This window comes from Corapipo altera, unplaced genomic scaffold (assembly GCF_003945725.1).
Source record: "Corapipo altera isolate COAL_440 unplaced genomic scaffold, ASM394572v1 64, whole genome shotgun sequence".
Lineage (NCBI taxonomy): Eukaryota > Metazoa > Chordata > Aves > Passeriformes > Pipridae > Corapipo > Corapipo altera.
The window spans coordinates 2,650,673-2,668,411 of record NW_020884893.1 but is presented as its reverse complement, the minus strand read 5'-3'; the positions used below and the strand labels follow the sequence as shown (position 1 = coordinate 2,668,411).

Here is a 17,739-nt window from a genome sequence, read left to right as displayed (position 1 = left end):
CGCCCGGAGGGGCGGCGGCCGCGGGGAGGGGGCCGTAGCGCGGCCCCGAGCGGGGCCCGGCGGGGCGGGGGTGGAGCCGGAGCCGGTGCCGCTCCGTGCGCGGGTCCCGCGGGCCCGGCCGGGCCATCCCGGGGCCGAGCGGGGAGAGCGGCCCCGGACCGGACCGGGAGGGCGAGCGTGGCCGGCTGGGCCCTGCGGGACGTGTGTCCTGGCCCCCGACTGGGAGCGGACACTCCGCGCAGGGCCTGTGCCCGCGGGGCGGGCCGGGACAGGGACGGGGACAGGGACAGGGACAGCCCCGCGGGGCCGGGACAGCCGCCTGCACCCTTCGGGGCCGGGCCGGGTGTCCCGGGGCCGCCGTTCGGGCGCTTTTCCTGCCGCGCTCCCCCCTGGCGGGTTCGTGTGTCCGGGGCTGGCCCCGATCCCTCCTCTCGGCACTCACTGGGCCCTGGCTGGAGTTACCGGAGGGAAATCGGCTGCTTTAAAAGCCTTTTTCGCTCCTGGTGTCTCCCTCTTCCATCAAAACCGTGTCAGGACGTGTGTGCTCCAAGCAGTCGGTGTATTTTTATACCCTTTGAAATTGCTTCACGCCTGCTCTGAGTAGTTACACCCTCTCTTTGCATTTATCACTGTACCTTAAACAGCAATGCTGGAACAAGGTTTGGAATGTTTTTTGTTCTCTGCTGCCATCCTCTAATGAACTTCAACATATAGAGTCAATTAGAGTCACTTCTGTCCAGCCACTTTCATTGTCCTATTCAGTCCATGTAGGGTCTCACAGGTGCCCCTGTAGTGCTTTGTTTTCAAATTGCTCCCTCCGGGGTTTGACTACAAGCTCACCAGAAGGTGACTGTTGGAGATGTAACAGAAATCTTTTGGAATTCTTTTTTTACAGATAGCTCTCTGTCCGTGACCACTTTCAGATTTTAAGGATAACCATCACAGTGCACATAATTCATAGTAATCAAGTTAATAAAAACTCTTTTAAAGTGCAGTAGGTGCTGTCCTGAGAATTATGTGTTACAGGTCTGTGTTTGGACACTTGTGACTGTGAGGAGTTGATTAAAGACACAAAAACTGTAGTGGATCCTCCTTCCCCTGTTCTGTCATGTTCTCCTGGCTGCCATGTGTTCTCAGGGATCCTTTCAAGCTGCTGAATCTGCATTTTGTACTTGACTGGAAGAACAAGGCAAATATTTCTGGTGTTAAGCCTGTGCAGCTCCTGAGGTAATTGTTGGGTGGTCATGGAGGGGCCTGGGCTGTGGCCACAGTCCCAGCACAGCACCGAGACAGGCTCTTGTTACCCATCATGTCCTGGCCACACTGTGTCTCTTGGGCTGTTCCTGTTATTCCAGGATTTCTGACAGCTGTTGTGTCCCCAGTGCTGGGAGCAGGCAGTGGGAGCAGGGCCCTCGGTGTCCTGTGCCTGCAGTGTGGGCACAGCCCTCCAGCTGATCGTGAGGAGTGTGACTTACAAACATATGCTGCAGGAACACTGGATTTGTGCAAAAAAACCCAAAAATTCAGTCTGGAAGACCCTTGGGATACAGAGCAGCAGCTGCCATGGGTGGGAGCCTGAGAGCTTGGGCTGTAACTCATGGGCTGCCCTCCCAGCAGTGCTCCTTGTTCTGTTGTGTTGGGAAAGGATGGAGATTTCCCTCTCCTGACAGCAAGGACATCCCAGTGTCCAGGTGCTGGCAGTGGCACTGCAATGCAGGTTGTTTCTTCATTCCCAACACTGCACTGAAGGCAGAGAGGCCTGGAGGTGACACCTCCTCACTCTCCATCACTGCGAGATTTGAGGCAAGTACCTTAGAACTGCCTTCACCCATCTGGAAAACAGAGTTTGCTAATACTTGTTTCATGGAAATCCTAATGTATTCCTGTTTGCTTGTAAAGCACAGGAATATATGTGATATCCTGAGTTTGTGTTCAGCAAAGGAGCTTAAACAGATATTGAAGATGAAAAATACTCACTCTGTCTTCAAAAGCAGCTCCTGGCCCAGAGGAAGAAGTGGTTGCAAATGTCCCTGTGATTTAAAAAACTCCTGGCAATTAGATAAGTAGATAGATTACATATTTGTATCTAATAAACAGGTAGATGTAATTAATAAGGGCAAAACCCCAGCCCTATGTAGCTTCCTCCATGTTGCTGTCCTGCAGATTCAGGTTTTATAATGGGTCAAAAATCCAGCTGTCTTGGCCTGTGAGATCCTGTTTCCCTAACTTTCACCCTGGGAAGAGTTTAATGACCTCATTTAACTTATTTTTCTCTCATAGTTCAGTTTAGTGGGTATGTTGCAGGGCTTTGAGACACCATGTTTACCAACAACCTGGAAGAACTCAGTAGTAAAATGGTTTGCCCAGATTTAGTGTGTTCAAAGAATGTGAGGAACTGTGGAAAAACAATTAATTCAGTGTATGGGCATGATAGTGCTGATATATGTGGCTTAATGCTCCTAAGAGAAGAACATGGATCAGGTTTGGTACAGTGTATTAAAAATATATATTTGTAACTGTTGAGGGCCCTGTAACATCACTGTAAACTCTTAAGTTATGCTTGTGGAAAGCCAATGAGACCTTACAATAAGAATAAACTGTGTATTGAAGGATACAGGTGTAGCTGCCCCTGGAAGTGCCCCACGATGGCTCCTTGGAGTGCACAGCAGACAACAGCCTTTCTTATCTCAAAGGAAATATTGCAGCCACCAGGTGCCCTCTGAGCCTGTAAGTAAAATACTCAAGGGTAGGGGAAAAGTAATTGAAGAGAAAATGGAAGATAAATTATGCCTTCTTAAATAAGATGGACTGTCATAGCAGCTGCTAGAGGTGTTGATTGCAGAGCTCTGTGTACTGTAATAGAAGGATGCAGTAGACTGAATAAAAAGGTAAATAGTTCACAACTCCTACAAGACAATACTCAGTTGCATATTTTCATATCCAGTGGTACAAATTACATAATATATTTGAAGAACCCTATTCTGGCTGAGAACTTAAAAGTATTCATTAGTGTATTAAACATGTGAGCAGGTGGGGATCATGGAAGGTGCAATACTGACAGATTTGGTGAGGGGTGTGAAGGGTGGGACTCTCAGGGTGGGATTTTCAGGTAGTAAGGGTGTGTTTTAACTATTCCAAGTTCCTGTGCTTCCCCCTCCTGGTGGTTTGTGCCCTGTCCTCCCGGGTGTGGGCAGGGCCTGGGGGGCACATCCTGCCTGTGCTGGTACAGCCTGGCCCAGCAGTGCCAGCCCTGCTCTTCAGGGCTTGTCTGCAAACCTGTGCTCTTTGGGTGGTGTGAATGTGGGAAAACCCAGCCATCCTCTGTGGCAGGAGGGCCAGCAGGAGAGCAGCTCTCCCTCAGTCCCAACCATTTCTTCTCACAGTGCCAAAGGAAATGGTGGGTTTTCCCTGGGGAGATGAAGTGTAAAGATTTGGTCCAGGATACCAGTCCAGGGTGACTTACTTTCTAGGGTCACTTGTAGCTGCACTGGAAGTGTTTGCTTTTCAGCTGTGAGACAAGCACAGAAATCATCTGATTTTAACTCTACTGCTGGAAAGTTGTGCTTGGCCTCAGACCTGAGTGGTGCTGCCAGTCTGCCTCAGACTAAGCGATCTCTTTTCAAGTGACCTGCCTGAAGTATTGAAAGGTAGAACCAGCACTCAAGCTTACACAGAAAAAAAACACTCAGATTGTTTCAAGGAAGTTATTTTGGGTCTGCAGAATACCTCAGTACCTGCCTGCATCGTCAGAGTGGAAATTGTGACTGTAAAGATGATGCAAGAAATGTAAAGTTCCTGTGACCCGAAAGCTTTTGTGACAATTGCTGAAAGCCTTTTATTCAGTTTTAAATATTCCATCACTTCAGAAACCTTATATACCATTGTGACAGGGAATGTTTACATATTTTTTACGGTTCCAGTGCTGCAAAGGTAAGCTTATCCAACAGGCAGCAGTTGCAATCTTTGCAAAGAGATGAGACATATATTGGAAAGGATGTAATTAAAGCTGAATATTAAATACACAGACACAAGCAACAGAAGGCCCTTTAATGTATTAAGCAACAGAGGTGTTTAAAGCTGTTGGATTGCAGCTCCCTTGAGTTACTCTAAAGTAGGAACTAGTACAGAAAGCAGAGTTTAAGTTGTCCATAAAGGCCAGTTTGATAAGTTGCTTGTTATCAGTGAAGATATTGAGAAACCTTCAGCAAAAGACAGTTCCTCTCTTTGGAGCCTCATGAGAGGGAAGTGCATTTTCTGGGTACTTTGCTGAGGTGTGCTGTGCCCTGTGCCTGTGCTTTAGTCCTGAAGAGAAGTGCTTGTAACTGAATTTCACTATAGAAAGGAGAGAGAAACATGTTCTTGAAGTTTTTGGAAGGTGTATGTTTTGTTCTACTGACACTGATCAAAAATGCTTGAGAAGATCTGCTCCCAAGGCACCCTGCCCACCTGCTTTCACCTTGCTGTTCTCAGCTTCTGAGGCTTCTGGGTTTGGAATTGCTTCCACTGTGTAACTGAGGAAAATGGAAAGATGAAAAAGTGTAGTCTGTGAGAAAGTGTCATTTTTAATTTGGTACAAATGTACTGTGAACTTCATGGGAATGTAAATTTGAGAAAAATCTCAGACTGGTAGGATCACTCTTAAAACTGTTGTAAGAGTATCTGTGTCTTTAGTAGTGCTGTGATAAAAGATAAACCTGAGAGTGCTTTAAGCTCTTTAAAAGTCCAAGCTGACGTTTTAAGTGTCTTCCAGGAATAATTCTGTTCTTCCCTTAGTGAGACTCTGACCAGACTTTGGTCACACTCCTTTTGTCCCCATATCAGTGTACTGGCTATGTCTTGCAACTCATTGCTTTAGCAGACAGCTGGGTTGTGAGCTGCCAGGGGGGTTTCTGACCAGGAAAACAGAAGGTCTTGATTCTCTTGAAGGCTGAGGAGGAAGTCACATCACCCAAAACCAAGCAGCTTCTTAACTGCAACACTGAGATCTGCAAGGTGTAAGGTACATTTCCTGACTTTCTGGAAAGCTCAGTTTGTGGTTTAGTTCTGCTCTTTAGTTGCCATAAAGTGATTTCATTTATTTTGTGTAACTGCTGAACTGTTGTGTAGGGTTGAGGCTTCACCAAAGGACATTACTGAAAGGTGTTAACTTTTAGAAGGACTGTACAAGTCTGTCATTGGAGATCTCCCTGGTCAGTACAGTTATGATTTAGCTTTCACAGGTTTGCTGTTGTGATTAATAGTAAATACCTCCTTTTGCTCTGAAATATATTTTCAGCTCCATTTCTGTGAGTGTTTCTGTGAGGTCGGGCAAGCTGCAAGTGAAGCAGTTATTGAGATATTACTGTATTTTTGTTTCAAATGAAGCTGCTATTTGAGAGTCATCTTGAACCATAGTAAAGACAAAATGCCTAAGTGAAAGTACTTTAGACAAGTTGATTACTTTCTAATTGCTCTCATTTCATGTAGGTTTTCTTGTGTTATATGAAGGGCTCTTAGAAAAACAGGTTAGTTTGGTTGCTGCCTTGGAAATCTCCATTGCTACACTGAAAGGGTTGTGCAAGGTATTTATTGGGGGATGGGGGGAGGGAACACGGGCAGCTCATGGTTGTGTCAGCGGGCACAGGACGTCTCCTGGCTCTGCATCTGCCATGGTTTAGCCATGGAAGTCATTTGGCAAATACTGTGTGTGCCTAGAACAGATCCAGTCACTCTCTAGGAATCCTGGTGGGCAGCAAACATGACGATGATGTATTTGTGTAGGACCACAAGTGATAAAGTCCATGTGGGTTCTGAGGATCAGGTCCTGGCAGGATGTGGTAGTGGACCATGAGTGCTCCAGGCCTTTGCAAGTGAAGAGGAGCTGGGCTTGGCTTAATGGCCTCGTGCATCTTTCCTGGCTGACCAGAAGGGTCAGTCTGGTCTTGTATTCTGCCTTGCTTAAGGGCAGGTTTTTTAGAAATTATTTAAAGCATAGTCTTCTGTATGTATATATGTGATTTTCCTTCTGCTGTATGAATCTCCTGAGAATGTGTTAAGGAGGGAGCTGAATTACCACCTTCTGTGGTGGCTGAGGTGACAATCCTCCATATTACACCTTTGAGCTTTAGCAGGTTCTAGGAGGCAGCGATGCTGTTGGATAGGGTCATGGGTTGTAAAGTGACCAATTATCTGCCATGATCACCTTGTTTTCTGTAAAGTACATAAAAACTGGAATGTATGTACTTCCCTCGGGCACTCCCTTTGCCATCATGCCCCTGCAGTGGTCACAGGTGAGCAGTTGCTGTGGAATTAGCACTCATTTATAGAAACCAGTGCACAATATGACTCGCCAGCTCTCTGGAGACCTCAGGCTTCCCAGAGAACGGTAAGGTCCTGTGTGACTCTTTTTATGGCTCTGATTCATGCTGGATTCATGCTGAATCAGAGCAGCTGTGTCTGGGGAGAGCTCAGCAATAAAGTTGCCTTGCCTTCCCATAAGGTTGTAAAGCCAAGCCTAGCTCTGGTTAGCAAATCTCACAACTAAGGCTGCCTTTCAGCCTTGGTTGTGGCCTGCTTGAATATATACATGATGATGTCATTTTTAATTACATGCTCATTTAATTTTCTTCACGGGGATTCAGTGAATGGGGCATGATGCTCAGAGGAAGGGTGGACAGGCAGTATTTGTGGTTTCCTTCTTTGATGTGTGGCCTGTGTCTGATTCCTCCTGGGTTAATTTGGTTTGGGCTGAGCAAATATCAGTAAATTTTCTTTGCACCGCTGATAAATATGAAGGGTTGTAGTCAAGGACTGAAGGGCTGAGATGATGCTTATTAAGCATTGTGATGTGGTCTGGAAGAGTGTTTTTTTGGCTCTGTAACACATTCCAGGCAGGTATTCAGGGGCTCAGGCTGATCACTGGAGTTGGGGTGCTCAGGCTGGGGATCTGGTAACAGCCACAGAGTTTCCTCTGTGGCATCACCTGCACTGTGGAAGAGCTGCTGTGTCAGACTGAAGGTGGAGTCCCCCTCTAGAAGGACCTTCTGCTTGCCCTTCTTCCCTGGCCCTTCTTTTCACAGGGCAGGGCTGAAGCCCAGACAGTGGCTTTGGGCACTGTGAATCATTCCCATCACCAGCTCTCCTGTGCATCCACTCCAGCAAAAATAGAGGGGGGGGGGATGTAAGCAAAGGTGGCATCTTGTCCTTCAACTCCTGCTCCATCTGCTTCTCTTGTCCCCCAGCTCTTGTATTCCTGGTGCTGGAGCTGGGCTGCTCTGCCTCCCTAGACTACAGCACGGAGAGTGTTAGGAATAGAATTAAAAATGGGGTGGCTTGGCTGTCATGGGTCAGGCATAACCTGCATACTTGAACCTTCATATGCCTGAGGTTCACAGGCTACACACTTCATACTTTTGAGACTTTCTGGGAGAGGAAATGCTGGAGTTCATTGTGCAGGGGATGTGGGAGTGGTACCCAGGAGGTCCTGTTACCACCCACGGTTTGGTGCTCGGGGCAATCTCATGGTGATGGCTTCACCAGCCCCAACTGACTCATTTCCTTTTGAAGCCAAAGATCTGCGTTCCTCAGCAGCCATGGTAACAGCAGGGCCTGGCTGGGAGGGGATTTGGCAGGGAGCTGTGCTGGAGTCGTGCTCAGCAGCCCCTGAACAAGGTTTGGTGTAGTGCAGGTCTGGTGTCTGTGGATGCTGCTCTTCTGAGTCTGAGCTCTTCGTCATGCTGCTGCTGCAGTTGTGTTACTGAACTGTGCTTCCTCAGAATGCTCTACAGCATGATCATGTTAGGTGTGTGTCAGACTGGCCAATGAACTGATTTCTGTAGTAATTTGCTGGTTTGGTTTACTTCATGCATGCTTTGTAGTGAATGAAATTTGGACCACACTGATTCTGCAGCAAAATCATCTCTGACATTTAGTTTCTTTAGGTCCTTAATGTATTTAAAGGAAACTTTAATGCTACTGGAGTTACTCAATTTTAAGCACTGCTACATTTTGCAATGCCTTAGATCCTCTGTATTTTGCACATGGCCAAGCATTGCTCCACAGGCTACAGGTGGATTTCTGCATCCCCACTGACCTCCATGGGCTGCGGGGCCACAGGTCCCTCACCGTGCTCTTCCCCACAGCTTGCAGGGGCACCTCCACTCTGGTGCCTGGAGCACCTCCTGCCCCTCCTTCTGCACTGACCTCGGGGTCTGCAGTGCTGTTCCTCTCTCAGATTCTCACTCCTCTCTCTGGCTGCCGTTGCTCCTGTGCAGTAATGTTTTCCCTCATTAAATACTTTATCCCAGAGGTGCTGCCAGTGTTGCTGGCCCAGCCTTGGCCATTGGTGGGTCCATCCTGGAGCCAGCTGCCACTGGCTCCATCAGACATGGGGGAAGCTTCCAGCAGCTTTTCACTGGAACCAACCCTGTAGCCCCCTCATAGCAAAACCTGGCCCCACAAACACAACAAAAGGAGCAGAGGTGTCCTCAGGTGTTTCTGTTCTGCGATGCCCGAGGTGCAGATACCTTGAAGAAGAGCGAGTCATTAAGTCCACTGTGGCCTGGGTTTGAGATCCTCCTTCACCACTGACTCAGTGTGTGACCTTGGATATGCCACCTAGGCTCCCTGTGCCATTGTTTTCCATTAATGTTTGTTTTGAGGATAAATGTACCAGCAGTTAAGAAGTGCTTTAATTCCTTGGTGGTGGAAGTCATAAGTACAAAGGATGCTATTGCTGCTGACAAAGCCCACTTCAATTAACTTCAGATTAACCTACTAATGTTATGAAAGAGTTTTATTTGTTTTAAAAGGTATTTTAAAAGCTCTGAGTCAGTCGAGTGATGTGAAGCCTCTCATGGTGTGGTTTTGGAGAATCTTCTAAATTTTCATGCTATAAATCATATACACGAGTGCTAAATTAGAGCTCCATAATACCAGGTGTATCTGAGGAACCAGAGATTTCTTTTCATTTCACTGCCTGCCATAACATGTGGCCTATCAACCTTCTGGCAGGTTTATCTGGGGATACCTTGACTTTGCTTGTAAAATCTGAGCTAAGTATGGGACAGCTTTTTCATAATGTTGAAATATTGTCATTCAAAAAATAGTGATATTTTTATGATTTTGCCAAAATGTTTTCTGTACAGTGACCACAAGTATCAGGGAAATTACACTAGCTTAATTTCTTTACTAGATTTCTCAATTCAAAATGTTTTTCTGATTGTTTCAGGAGTAAAAGTTCCTCGTAATTTTCGTCTTTTGGAAGAACTTGAAGAAGGTCAGAAGGGAGTAGGGGATGGAACAGTTAGCTGGGGCCTTGAAGATGATGAAGATATGACACTTACAAGATGGACAGGAATGATTATTGGGCCTCCAAGAGTAAGTATCCAGTTAAATACTAAAATAGTACAGTTATTTTTTTCTTCCCTCTTTTTTTCTCCTAATTTAACCACCGAAGTACAAAAAAAAAAGACTAATGAGTGAAAAAACACTTCAGAAAGTGAATTATGTTGAAGTTCCAACTTCTGCATAATAATGGTTTTCATGTACTATATTGCTTTTTGCTTATAATTTGGAATATTTTAGTGCCTTTCTCTGGTTGGTTCTGTTACATGTCTGCTTTATATTTGCAGATCCATTAAGACACAACTTTTGAGATCCCAGAATTCTAGTACCCTGTACTCTTGAGTATTGCAAGGTTTAAAATCCATCAGCTAGTGAGGTTTCACGTGGAGATCATGGGGGTGCAAGGGGATGTTCTGTGCAGCACTACTGGTCTTTCTGCTGGTCCTCGTTGAGTTTATGGGTTGGTTTTTGTTGCAGCAGTTCTGACTTGCTCTTGTAGAGTTTCAGCTAACTCAGGAAACTCAAATTTTAACGAATTCAGTTCCTTCTCTGAATGTTCTCTCCCAAAGCAGCATCTTATAACGCAACTGGTCTTTGTGGGAGTGTTGTTGTGCTCTCTCTTCTCCCCCCAAGCCCTACTAAACTGTGGGTCTACACTCTAGTACTGAACTTGAGGACTTAATTGTGTTGTATGTGTTCATGTGTTCTAAAACCAGAACCTGTCTGTTGTCTCCAGTTTCACTGTTCTGTTTCCTTTCCATGGAGTGAAAGGAGCTGATTCTCCTTCCTGCAATAACAGATGTTGTCTTCTACATCTGGCCTCAGTATCACTTCTCAGTAATTCAGGGGTCATTATATGAAAATCTTTACAGTCCTTCAGTCATGCCACTGCCCTGTGTGTTCCCATTCTGTCAGTGCCTTTTTTGACATATGAGGTTGTACAAGAATGTACTTTATAATGGCATTACACATGCAGCATTTTCTATCTCATCCAGAAGTGTTGTTTACTTCTTGTCTGCCTTTGTTAACATCTCCCCAGTCACGATCATCTCATTTGTTTATGATATGCACAGATTGTTTTCTAGAACAGCATTTGATTTTAGAACATTAGGAGAGTGCTAATGAGCCTGCATTAAGGCTGTGAAGAAAGCTCACTGTGTGCATATACTTTATGGAAAATTTAAACAACCTTGAAATCTAATTTAGAGAATTAAATGGGAACTGAGATGTGCAAACAGGCATGTGCTGCCTTGCCAGCAGCAATAGAAGTTTGTCATTCATGTCATGCTGCAAACCAAGGCTAGAGGACCATCACAGGAGAGGATTCAGTTCTGCCTCTCTTGTCTTTCTGACACACTTAGGAATACAGATTTTTTTCCAGAAGTGTCTTGACTTCTTTTTAGCTCATTGCTTGAAGGCAACAGGCTGTATTGAGAGAGATTTTGGGAACTTCCAATCATTCTTGTTTGCTCAGTGGCTGTCCTACTTTTAGCACTATTCATCCTCAGTTACAACCATTTTGTTTCTTAATAGGACGTGGGAATACTGGCTGTGGAAAGTCCTATCTCCATCTGGGCAGAAAGCAGTCATGCTTGTAGCAGGTGGAAGAATCTTATGTTGGATATCTTGGGGGGGAAATGAACAGTGCTGCAGCTTCCCATGTGCTGCTGCCCCGAGTGTCCCTGCGGCCACACACGGAGCGTGTTCTCCTTCCCAGGCCAGGGGTTCACCTTGCTGATATAGGCTGCTTAGAAACAGTGGCACTGCCAAAGCCTCAGCTTTATCAGCACATGTTTTACACTGGCTGTTCACAACCAAGGCTTCCTGCGTGGGGTGGGAGTTCACAGAGACCCCAAAGCCCTGCACAAAGCTTGGGGCTGTTCCTTGCACAAGGCAGCTCAGGGGCACAGTCAGGAGATCTGGGCAGGGCCAAGCAGAGCTGATGGGTGACTATTTTCTCCCAAAACTTTGTGGCAGTGCCCAGTTTGCCCCTGCCCTGGTTGGGCATGTGAAAGGCTGTGTGGCTGAGGAGCAACCAGGAGGTGCCAGCACTGACCAAGGGCTTGTCCTGCTGCTGGTGGTGCAAGAGGGATTGAAGACACTTCCTTGGCACAGATGAGCAGCAGCTGGATCAGGAAGTTAGTTCTTACATTTTGACAGTGGTGTGCATCAAAACATTCATTAATACCAAGGGAATTATTAAGCTGTTCAGAGTCAAAGCAGGCCTTGGAAGGGATTGCACAGTTTTCCACTAGGAAGGTTTTGGACATTGGGCAACCACTCTAAAGTCCCAGTGATACCATCATGCCCTGGTGCTTACAGGTGAGCAGGAACTGCTTCTGGGCTCACCTGGATTTTTGTTCATGCTCACTACCCTGTGAGTTTAATGTCCATTGCAATGTTGAAGGTGCAGGAAATTGTGTCAGAAGCTCTAAATCTGGAGAGTTTGTCTGCCTAAACTTCCCCGTGGTGATCCTGTTCCTGTTGTGTAAGTCTGCCAGCTGCCCACATTGCCCAGCTCAGCTGGAGCTCTGGACCAGCTATGCCAGAGCAGCACAGCAAGAATAGTTATTCTCAGAATGCAGAGTGACATTAACTGTTGTTGTTCCTTCTAATTATTTTGAAATATTGAAGAATCAGTGTAGCCATGTTACATTTGTCTCTCTTTGTACCCACGGATTAGTTAGTTACAAACCCAGGATCCAGGATTTCTGCTACCTGGGAGTGGGACAGTGTTCCTGCTGTGGGGACAAAGTGATAGTGCTGTTTGGGATCAGGATGTCCTTTCAAACATGTTGAATCTTGGAGCCTTCCCCCTTCTGGGAACCAGCAGGTTTATGACCAAAGAATTCTTTCCAAGAGCAGTTCTAGGATGGACCAGCTGCAGATCAGAAACTAAAGTTGTGGCCTTTGGTTTCAAGGTTGTGTGTGGGATTAGGAAACTGATAAAACAAAGCTGCTTTATAAAGATTGGTTGGAAAGTTATATCTGAGCTATATGATGATTTAAAAAAATCATTTCAGCTGCTGACTGGGAAGCAATGCCAGCTCCATTTCCTCATATGAAAATCTGATGCTTAAAAGAGCAGTAGAATTTATTAGCCTAAAGCAGAAACATTTGATACTCTGAATATTATAAAATGAACCCAAAACAGAGGTAGCCAGCATAGTATCTAACTGCCTGCCCTTATGTTTAGTAATTCCCATATTCCTAAAGGAGCCACTGCTTTAACCAAATGCTAATTGAACTGCCTGATGTAATTCTTTTCCCCTTTCTTTTCCCCTCAGACAATTTATGAAAACAGAATATACAGCCTTAAAATAGAATGCGGGCCTAAGTATCCAGAAGCACCTCCATTTGTAAGATTTGTAACAAAAATTAATATGAATGGAGTAAATAGTTCTAATGGAGTGGTAAGTTTTTGGCTTTTGTTCATTTTAATGTTGTTTTTATGTGCAGTTTCAAATGCTTTGTTTATACTTGTAACTTGCTTAACTACTCACTGCTTGTGGTGCTGTTTGTTCCAGGAGGAGGAAAGGGGGTAGCAGGGAAGTGGACAAGTGGAGATTTATTATGCTTTTAGGGAAAACACTTGCTTTTGCTTTCTTTGCTTTCTCCCACTCAGATTTCATGTAGGATCTTTAGTTGGGGGTGTGGGTGGAGTTAAGTGTATCCAACATGCCAATTCTGACAGGAATGGTCTTTTTGTCTATTTTAGGTGGACCCCAGAGCCATATCAGTCCTAGCAAAATGGCAGAATTCTTATAGTATCAAAGTTGTTCTGCAAGAGCTTCGGCGTCTAATGATGTCTAAAGAAAATATGAAACTTCCTCAGCCACCTGAAGGACAATGTTACAGCAATTAATTAAAAAAAAACAAAAAAACAAAAAAACAAAAACCAACATGCCCCCCTTATTCAATTTAAGCTGTCTTCATTTTCCACAGTAGTAAATTTTCTAGATGCATCTTGTAGACCTCAAAATACTGGAAAGGAAGTTCCCATTCAAAGGAGGTTTTTCTTGAGATACTGTAAATGATACTAATTTTTTTTTCATTTGAAATATAAGTTGTGCTATAACAAATAATCCTGTCGTGTAACCACTGTCCACATAGCTGAACTTCTGGTATCAGGAAAAGTCTATTTAAATTTATTACTGTCAAGACCAGTGTGGCACATCCAACTTAACTGTGAAAGGATCCATCCCACAATCACCTTGCTGTGTGTCTGGCCTGGGTTATTTTTTTCTTTCTCTGTCTTTTGCAATAGAGTCGAAGCTCAGGGCTATTTATTAGAGTAGACACAAAGGTTTTTGCTTCCAGTGCTACACTGGGCTGTATGGACTACTACTGGGGATGTGTGCTAACCTCAGTCATCCCTCCCTTTGTGCTCGCTCTAGTAAAGGCTGAATGTGACTGTGGTCGTTTTTGGGGTTTTATTATTTTTTTTTAAAATGCCCTGATAATCTGGGGCAAGCTTTCCTTCTTTCCTTTGGCCAAGGCATAGATTGTATTTCTCTTCCTGGTCCCCCTCACCAGTGACGTGGGCTTTGGGTGAGGGATTCAGGGTTCTTTTAATCTCTTCCCTCTTCCCCTCTTTTTAGTGGGGGTGCTGCTTTCTTTTTGCCCCTTTTGGTGACTCTTCTCGCCCCTGGCCCAGGGGTAAGTGTTGGGGCAATAACTTGACCTGTTCCCTCTTGCTTATCATTTTGGTTTTGCAACAAATTTAGTCTTCACCAGCCTGGAAAACAAGAGTATCTGTTCTGCTCGCAAACTTGGATTTTCCCTTCCCTCCAGCACTGCTGCCACTCCGCCAAGCTGGCCACGGCCGTGTTGTTAGATAGGCTTTGACGTGGGGAAAAGAGCAGTAATTTACCAGGATTGCCCAAATCTTCTGCTGCCAAACTTGAATGGGGGAAACTCTGCACGTAAGAGATTCTGAACACACTCCAGCCACACTCAAATCGTTGTGTTTTGGTGCTTTGGATTGACCCAAGAATGTTAATTAACAAATTGTTGCACTTGCGTTTGGCCCTTCTAAAGATGTGACAACTACAGACAAATCAAATCCGTGTGGTAGATTTTATTAGTATTCTGTAAGTCTTAGAAATCTCTTCAGTGAAGATTTTGGGGAAGTGTTGTACAGCAGATTAAGGACCTTTACTGGCTTTGCATCCTGGCAAATCACTGCCTTTTCTGGTTTACTGTTTTGGACCACTAACTGCTGCAATGTGGATGCAAGCTTACAGAAACCAACCTAGTGTGTCCTAAGTTTTATGAAAAATTCAGTGTTTGTGTAAAAAAAAGAATAAAAAAAAAAGGAAAAAAAGAAAAGAGTAAAAATAAACACATTTTAAAGCAGCAGCTGTCAAGTCAATGAACAATTGATGTTTCCATTAACTTTTGAGGAAAATATTAGTTGTAAGGATTTAACATCCTCTGTACTGAAAGTTTAACATAACAGTATTCCATAAGCAGCCTTTTTATTGTATCAGACCATTGCCTGATTTTAATATAATAAAAAGTGTGCATTAATATTAGAAGGCTTTAATTGTATTTATGTTTAGAAATTCTGATCCCTTATGGAATTCTTGATTTGTTGGAAGTATCTTCCTACAGATCACGTTTAGCTGACAGAATGTAACCTGGTGGTGAAAGGCAATTGTCTCTGTCCAGCTGCTGCTGCTGTGCCAAGGAGCATCTGTACTTTTGGTTTAAACCTCAGGCTGCCCCAGCCTTGGCAGTTGGTAGGGTCAGGATGTGCCAAGGAGCTGCCAAAGGGAGTTCCTGGCTCCGTGTGCTGTCAGTGCCGTGGCCTTGCTGTGCTGTTGTCTCCAGGAAATCAAATCCTCTGCAGTTTCATGTTATGCTGTCTGTCAAGGTCAAGGGCAATTTCACAACCTGAAGTTTTAAGTGGTTTCACTCAAATAGCAAAGTGCAACAAGCTGAGCTTCTCTCCAAATCTGGGTGAAAACGGAGCTGTGAAATTTTGACCTTTTCCAAGTGTAAAGTGTCTCCATTTCAGAGGATTTGCTGGAAGGTCCTGGTGCACTCACTGCAGTGTTGGGGTGAAACAAGGTTCTGCCTGGGTTGGGAATGAAAAAGGGAATGATCTTTGTGAAACTTTGTGAAACTCGCTGCTGGTTTCTGGCCTGGAGTGAACACTGTTCCCTTCTGGGGCAACCCAGAGGGTGTCTGTGAAGACAATGTGACTAATACTATGTCAGTGTCGTGTGTGTGTGTGTTTATTTAAAATAGCTTCATGTCAAAGATGGTAAATGGGCATCAGAACAATTACAGTGGATAATGACAGTGGGCTGCTTCATTGTCTCTGGTTTTCAGAGTGTCCTGTTTGGGAGGTTGGTGCATGTTTGGGGCCTCCCTGAACCTTCCTACTTCAAGTAATGATTTTTAAACCTTGCAAGTGTCTGGTTTGCTTTGCAAGGTGTACAAGTTAGAGCATTCCATCCTGGCTGGGAACTGTGCTGGCAAGAGTCACTTGACAGCATCTGCCATACAAAGTTGGATGCTGCTTTTAAAAAAGAAAAAAAAACAAACTGGTTCATTGTGAATGTTCTGCCCTGGGAGTTGTGTGCTTTGGACACTTCACTGCTCCCTTGCTGTTCCACTCAACCAGTTAGGGCTGGTGTGGAAAAATAACACCCAGGGAATGATCTGCCAATGGATCTGTGTGTGGTGGCTTTGTCAGGGGATGTGACCTGCACCATGGAAGTGACTGGTCATCGCACAACCTGGTGCTTGTTGGTGCTTCAGAAATGAGGTGGGGAGACAAAACCGTGCTCTACCTGTGTTTATGTGAACTCCAGCAGTGCAAAGGCAAAGCGTTTGGTTGATCCCCGCTGACCTTCACTTTGTGTCCTGAACCAGTGTCTCTTTGGAGAAGGGTATGAAGGGATAATAAATAAAATAAGCTGATTGGCCATAAAATAAGTGCTGTTCCTTGGAGCAGGTGCTGCTGGAGGTGCTGGGGCCGGGCTGAGCAGGAGCTCACCTTGCACTGCTGCCAGCAGAGGGGCCGTGAGCCATCCCTGTACTGAGGATGCTGGACTCTCACCTGCCCGTGCTTCCCGGGGATGTGGAGTGAGCCTCTGCCTCAGCTCATCCTCGGAGACGGCAGAGGGAGCCAGAAAGCTTCCCAAGGCTGGGGCTGGCTCAGGCTGCTTGGTTTAAATGTTACGTCCTCTTGTGGGAACCACTTTTCATATTTATCCAGAATCAATTTCAGTTTTAAAAGCCTGTTTATCGTGACTGTCTCACTGCACAGGCATTAACTTGCTGGGGAAATACCAGCAGCTCAGTGAGATCTTAATTGTTAATAAAGACTAATGGTTGTTTGATTCTTGCTGTGTTGTAATTAAGCCCTGTGTATGTAGGGAGTGTGCACTTGTATGTGCTTTCTGCTCTCTTACAACTCCGTGCAGTGCTTTATATTTAGAATTTAAGTTTCTTCCACTATCATTAGAGCCACAATTTTTAAGCCAGAAAGTGTCATCAGCCACTGTCCAGGACTCCCCTGCTGTGTGTGGCTCATCCCGGACACGGAGCGGGCAGAGTGGCGAGTGGGCACGTCCGTGCCCGTCAGCCTTGGGCACACACTGACCCAGTGTGGCATCTCAGAGCCCCAGTCCTGGAGCTCTGGTGGCACTGCCAGGCAGGCGAGGGCAGAGGGACAGTGTTAAGCTGGGTCAGTTCCAGTGTGAGGGACTCAAACCCCGCAGGGATGTGCAGTGGGATGTGCTCCTGCTCCTTTGCCAAATACTTGTCGTGTCTTGCTGGCCTGTCAGCTGTTTGTGGCTGACCTTGCTGTTTGTGGGAACTGGCCCTTTGGCACCTGAGGTCGCTGCTTTACCCACAGGACAGTGTTTCTTACACCAAGAAAGAGCACAGTGGGTTCAATGTGGTTTTTTTCAAGCTGGCACCGACTTACCTGCAACAAAGGGGTTCCAGTTCTGCACATACCTGTAAATAAGCGTCTGTGTCAAGCTCTACCTCCCTTGAGCTGAAAGAAGCTGAAGAGAATTTGATATTCTTAATATCTAAGTTTTTTTACTTATTGTTTTATATTTAACAAGCTTTTTCTGAAGGTTTAAGAGTGGAATTGCCCTGAAGTTGCATTAATCTTTGGGTGGTGTGCTCCCCAACGCACACTAACCTGGCTGCTGACTTAGATTCTGGTCCCTCAATAGCTCCTCGTTTTCTCTGGTCATACTATAGCACATTGCTGGAGAATGTGCTGAACTTTTAAGCCTGTGAAGAACCCCAGTAAGGGCAAATTTAAGTTAGGCAAATGTTTAAGTGCTTTCTTGGACCAGAGCCAGCATGCTCAGCCTCTGTTAGGAAAGAGGCTTTTTTAGCCCTTGTTTAGCATCTTCTTCCTCGTCCTCTATTCTTGGTGCT

At 45.3% G+C, this 17,739-nt stretch overlaps 1 protein-coding gene across 4 annotated transcripts in view; it reads left to right on the top strand.

The window, feature by feature from the left end:
* The window catches only part of UBE2V1 (ubiquitin conjugating enzyme E2 V1), a 16,002-nt gene extending 463 nt beyond the window's left edge, over positions 1-15,539 (top strand). Inside the window, exons 1-5 of one of the 4 annotated variants that reach the window (XM_027646365.1) lie at positions 1,041-1,227; positions 2,611-2,727; positions 9,209-9,357; positions 12,612-12,737; positions 13,043-15,539. In XM_027646365.1, the coding sequence (XP_027502166.1) occupies positions 9,313-9,357; positions 12,612-12,737; positions 13,043-13,189 (318 nt within the window). In that variant the 5' untranslated portion in view covers positions 1,041-1,227; positions 2,611-2,727; positions 9,209-9,312 and the 3' untranslated portion in view covers positions 13,190-15,539. Of the gene's footprint in view, positions 1-1,040; positions 1,228-2,610; positions 2,728-3,878; positions 3,931-9,208; positions 9,358-12,611; positions 12,738-13,042 lie in introns of those variants that run through there. The other 3 variants (XM_027646366.1, XM_027646363.1, XM_027646364.1) reach the window with 3 other exon arrangements.
* Positions 15,540-17,739: the final 2,200 nt, after the last annotated feature.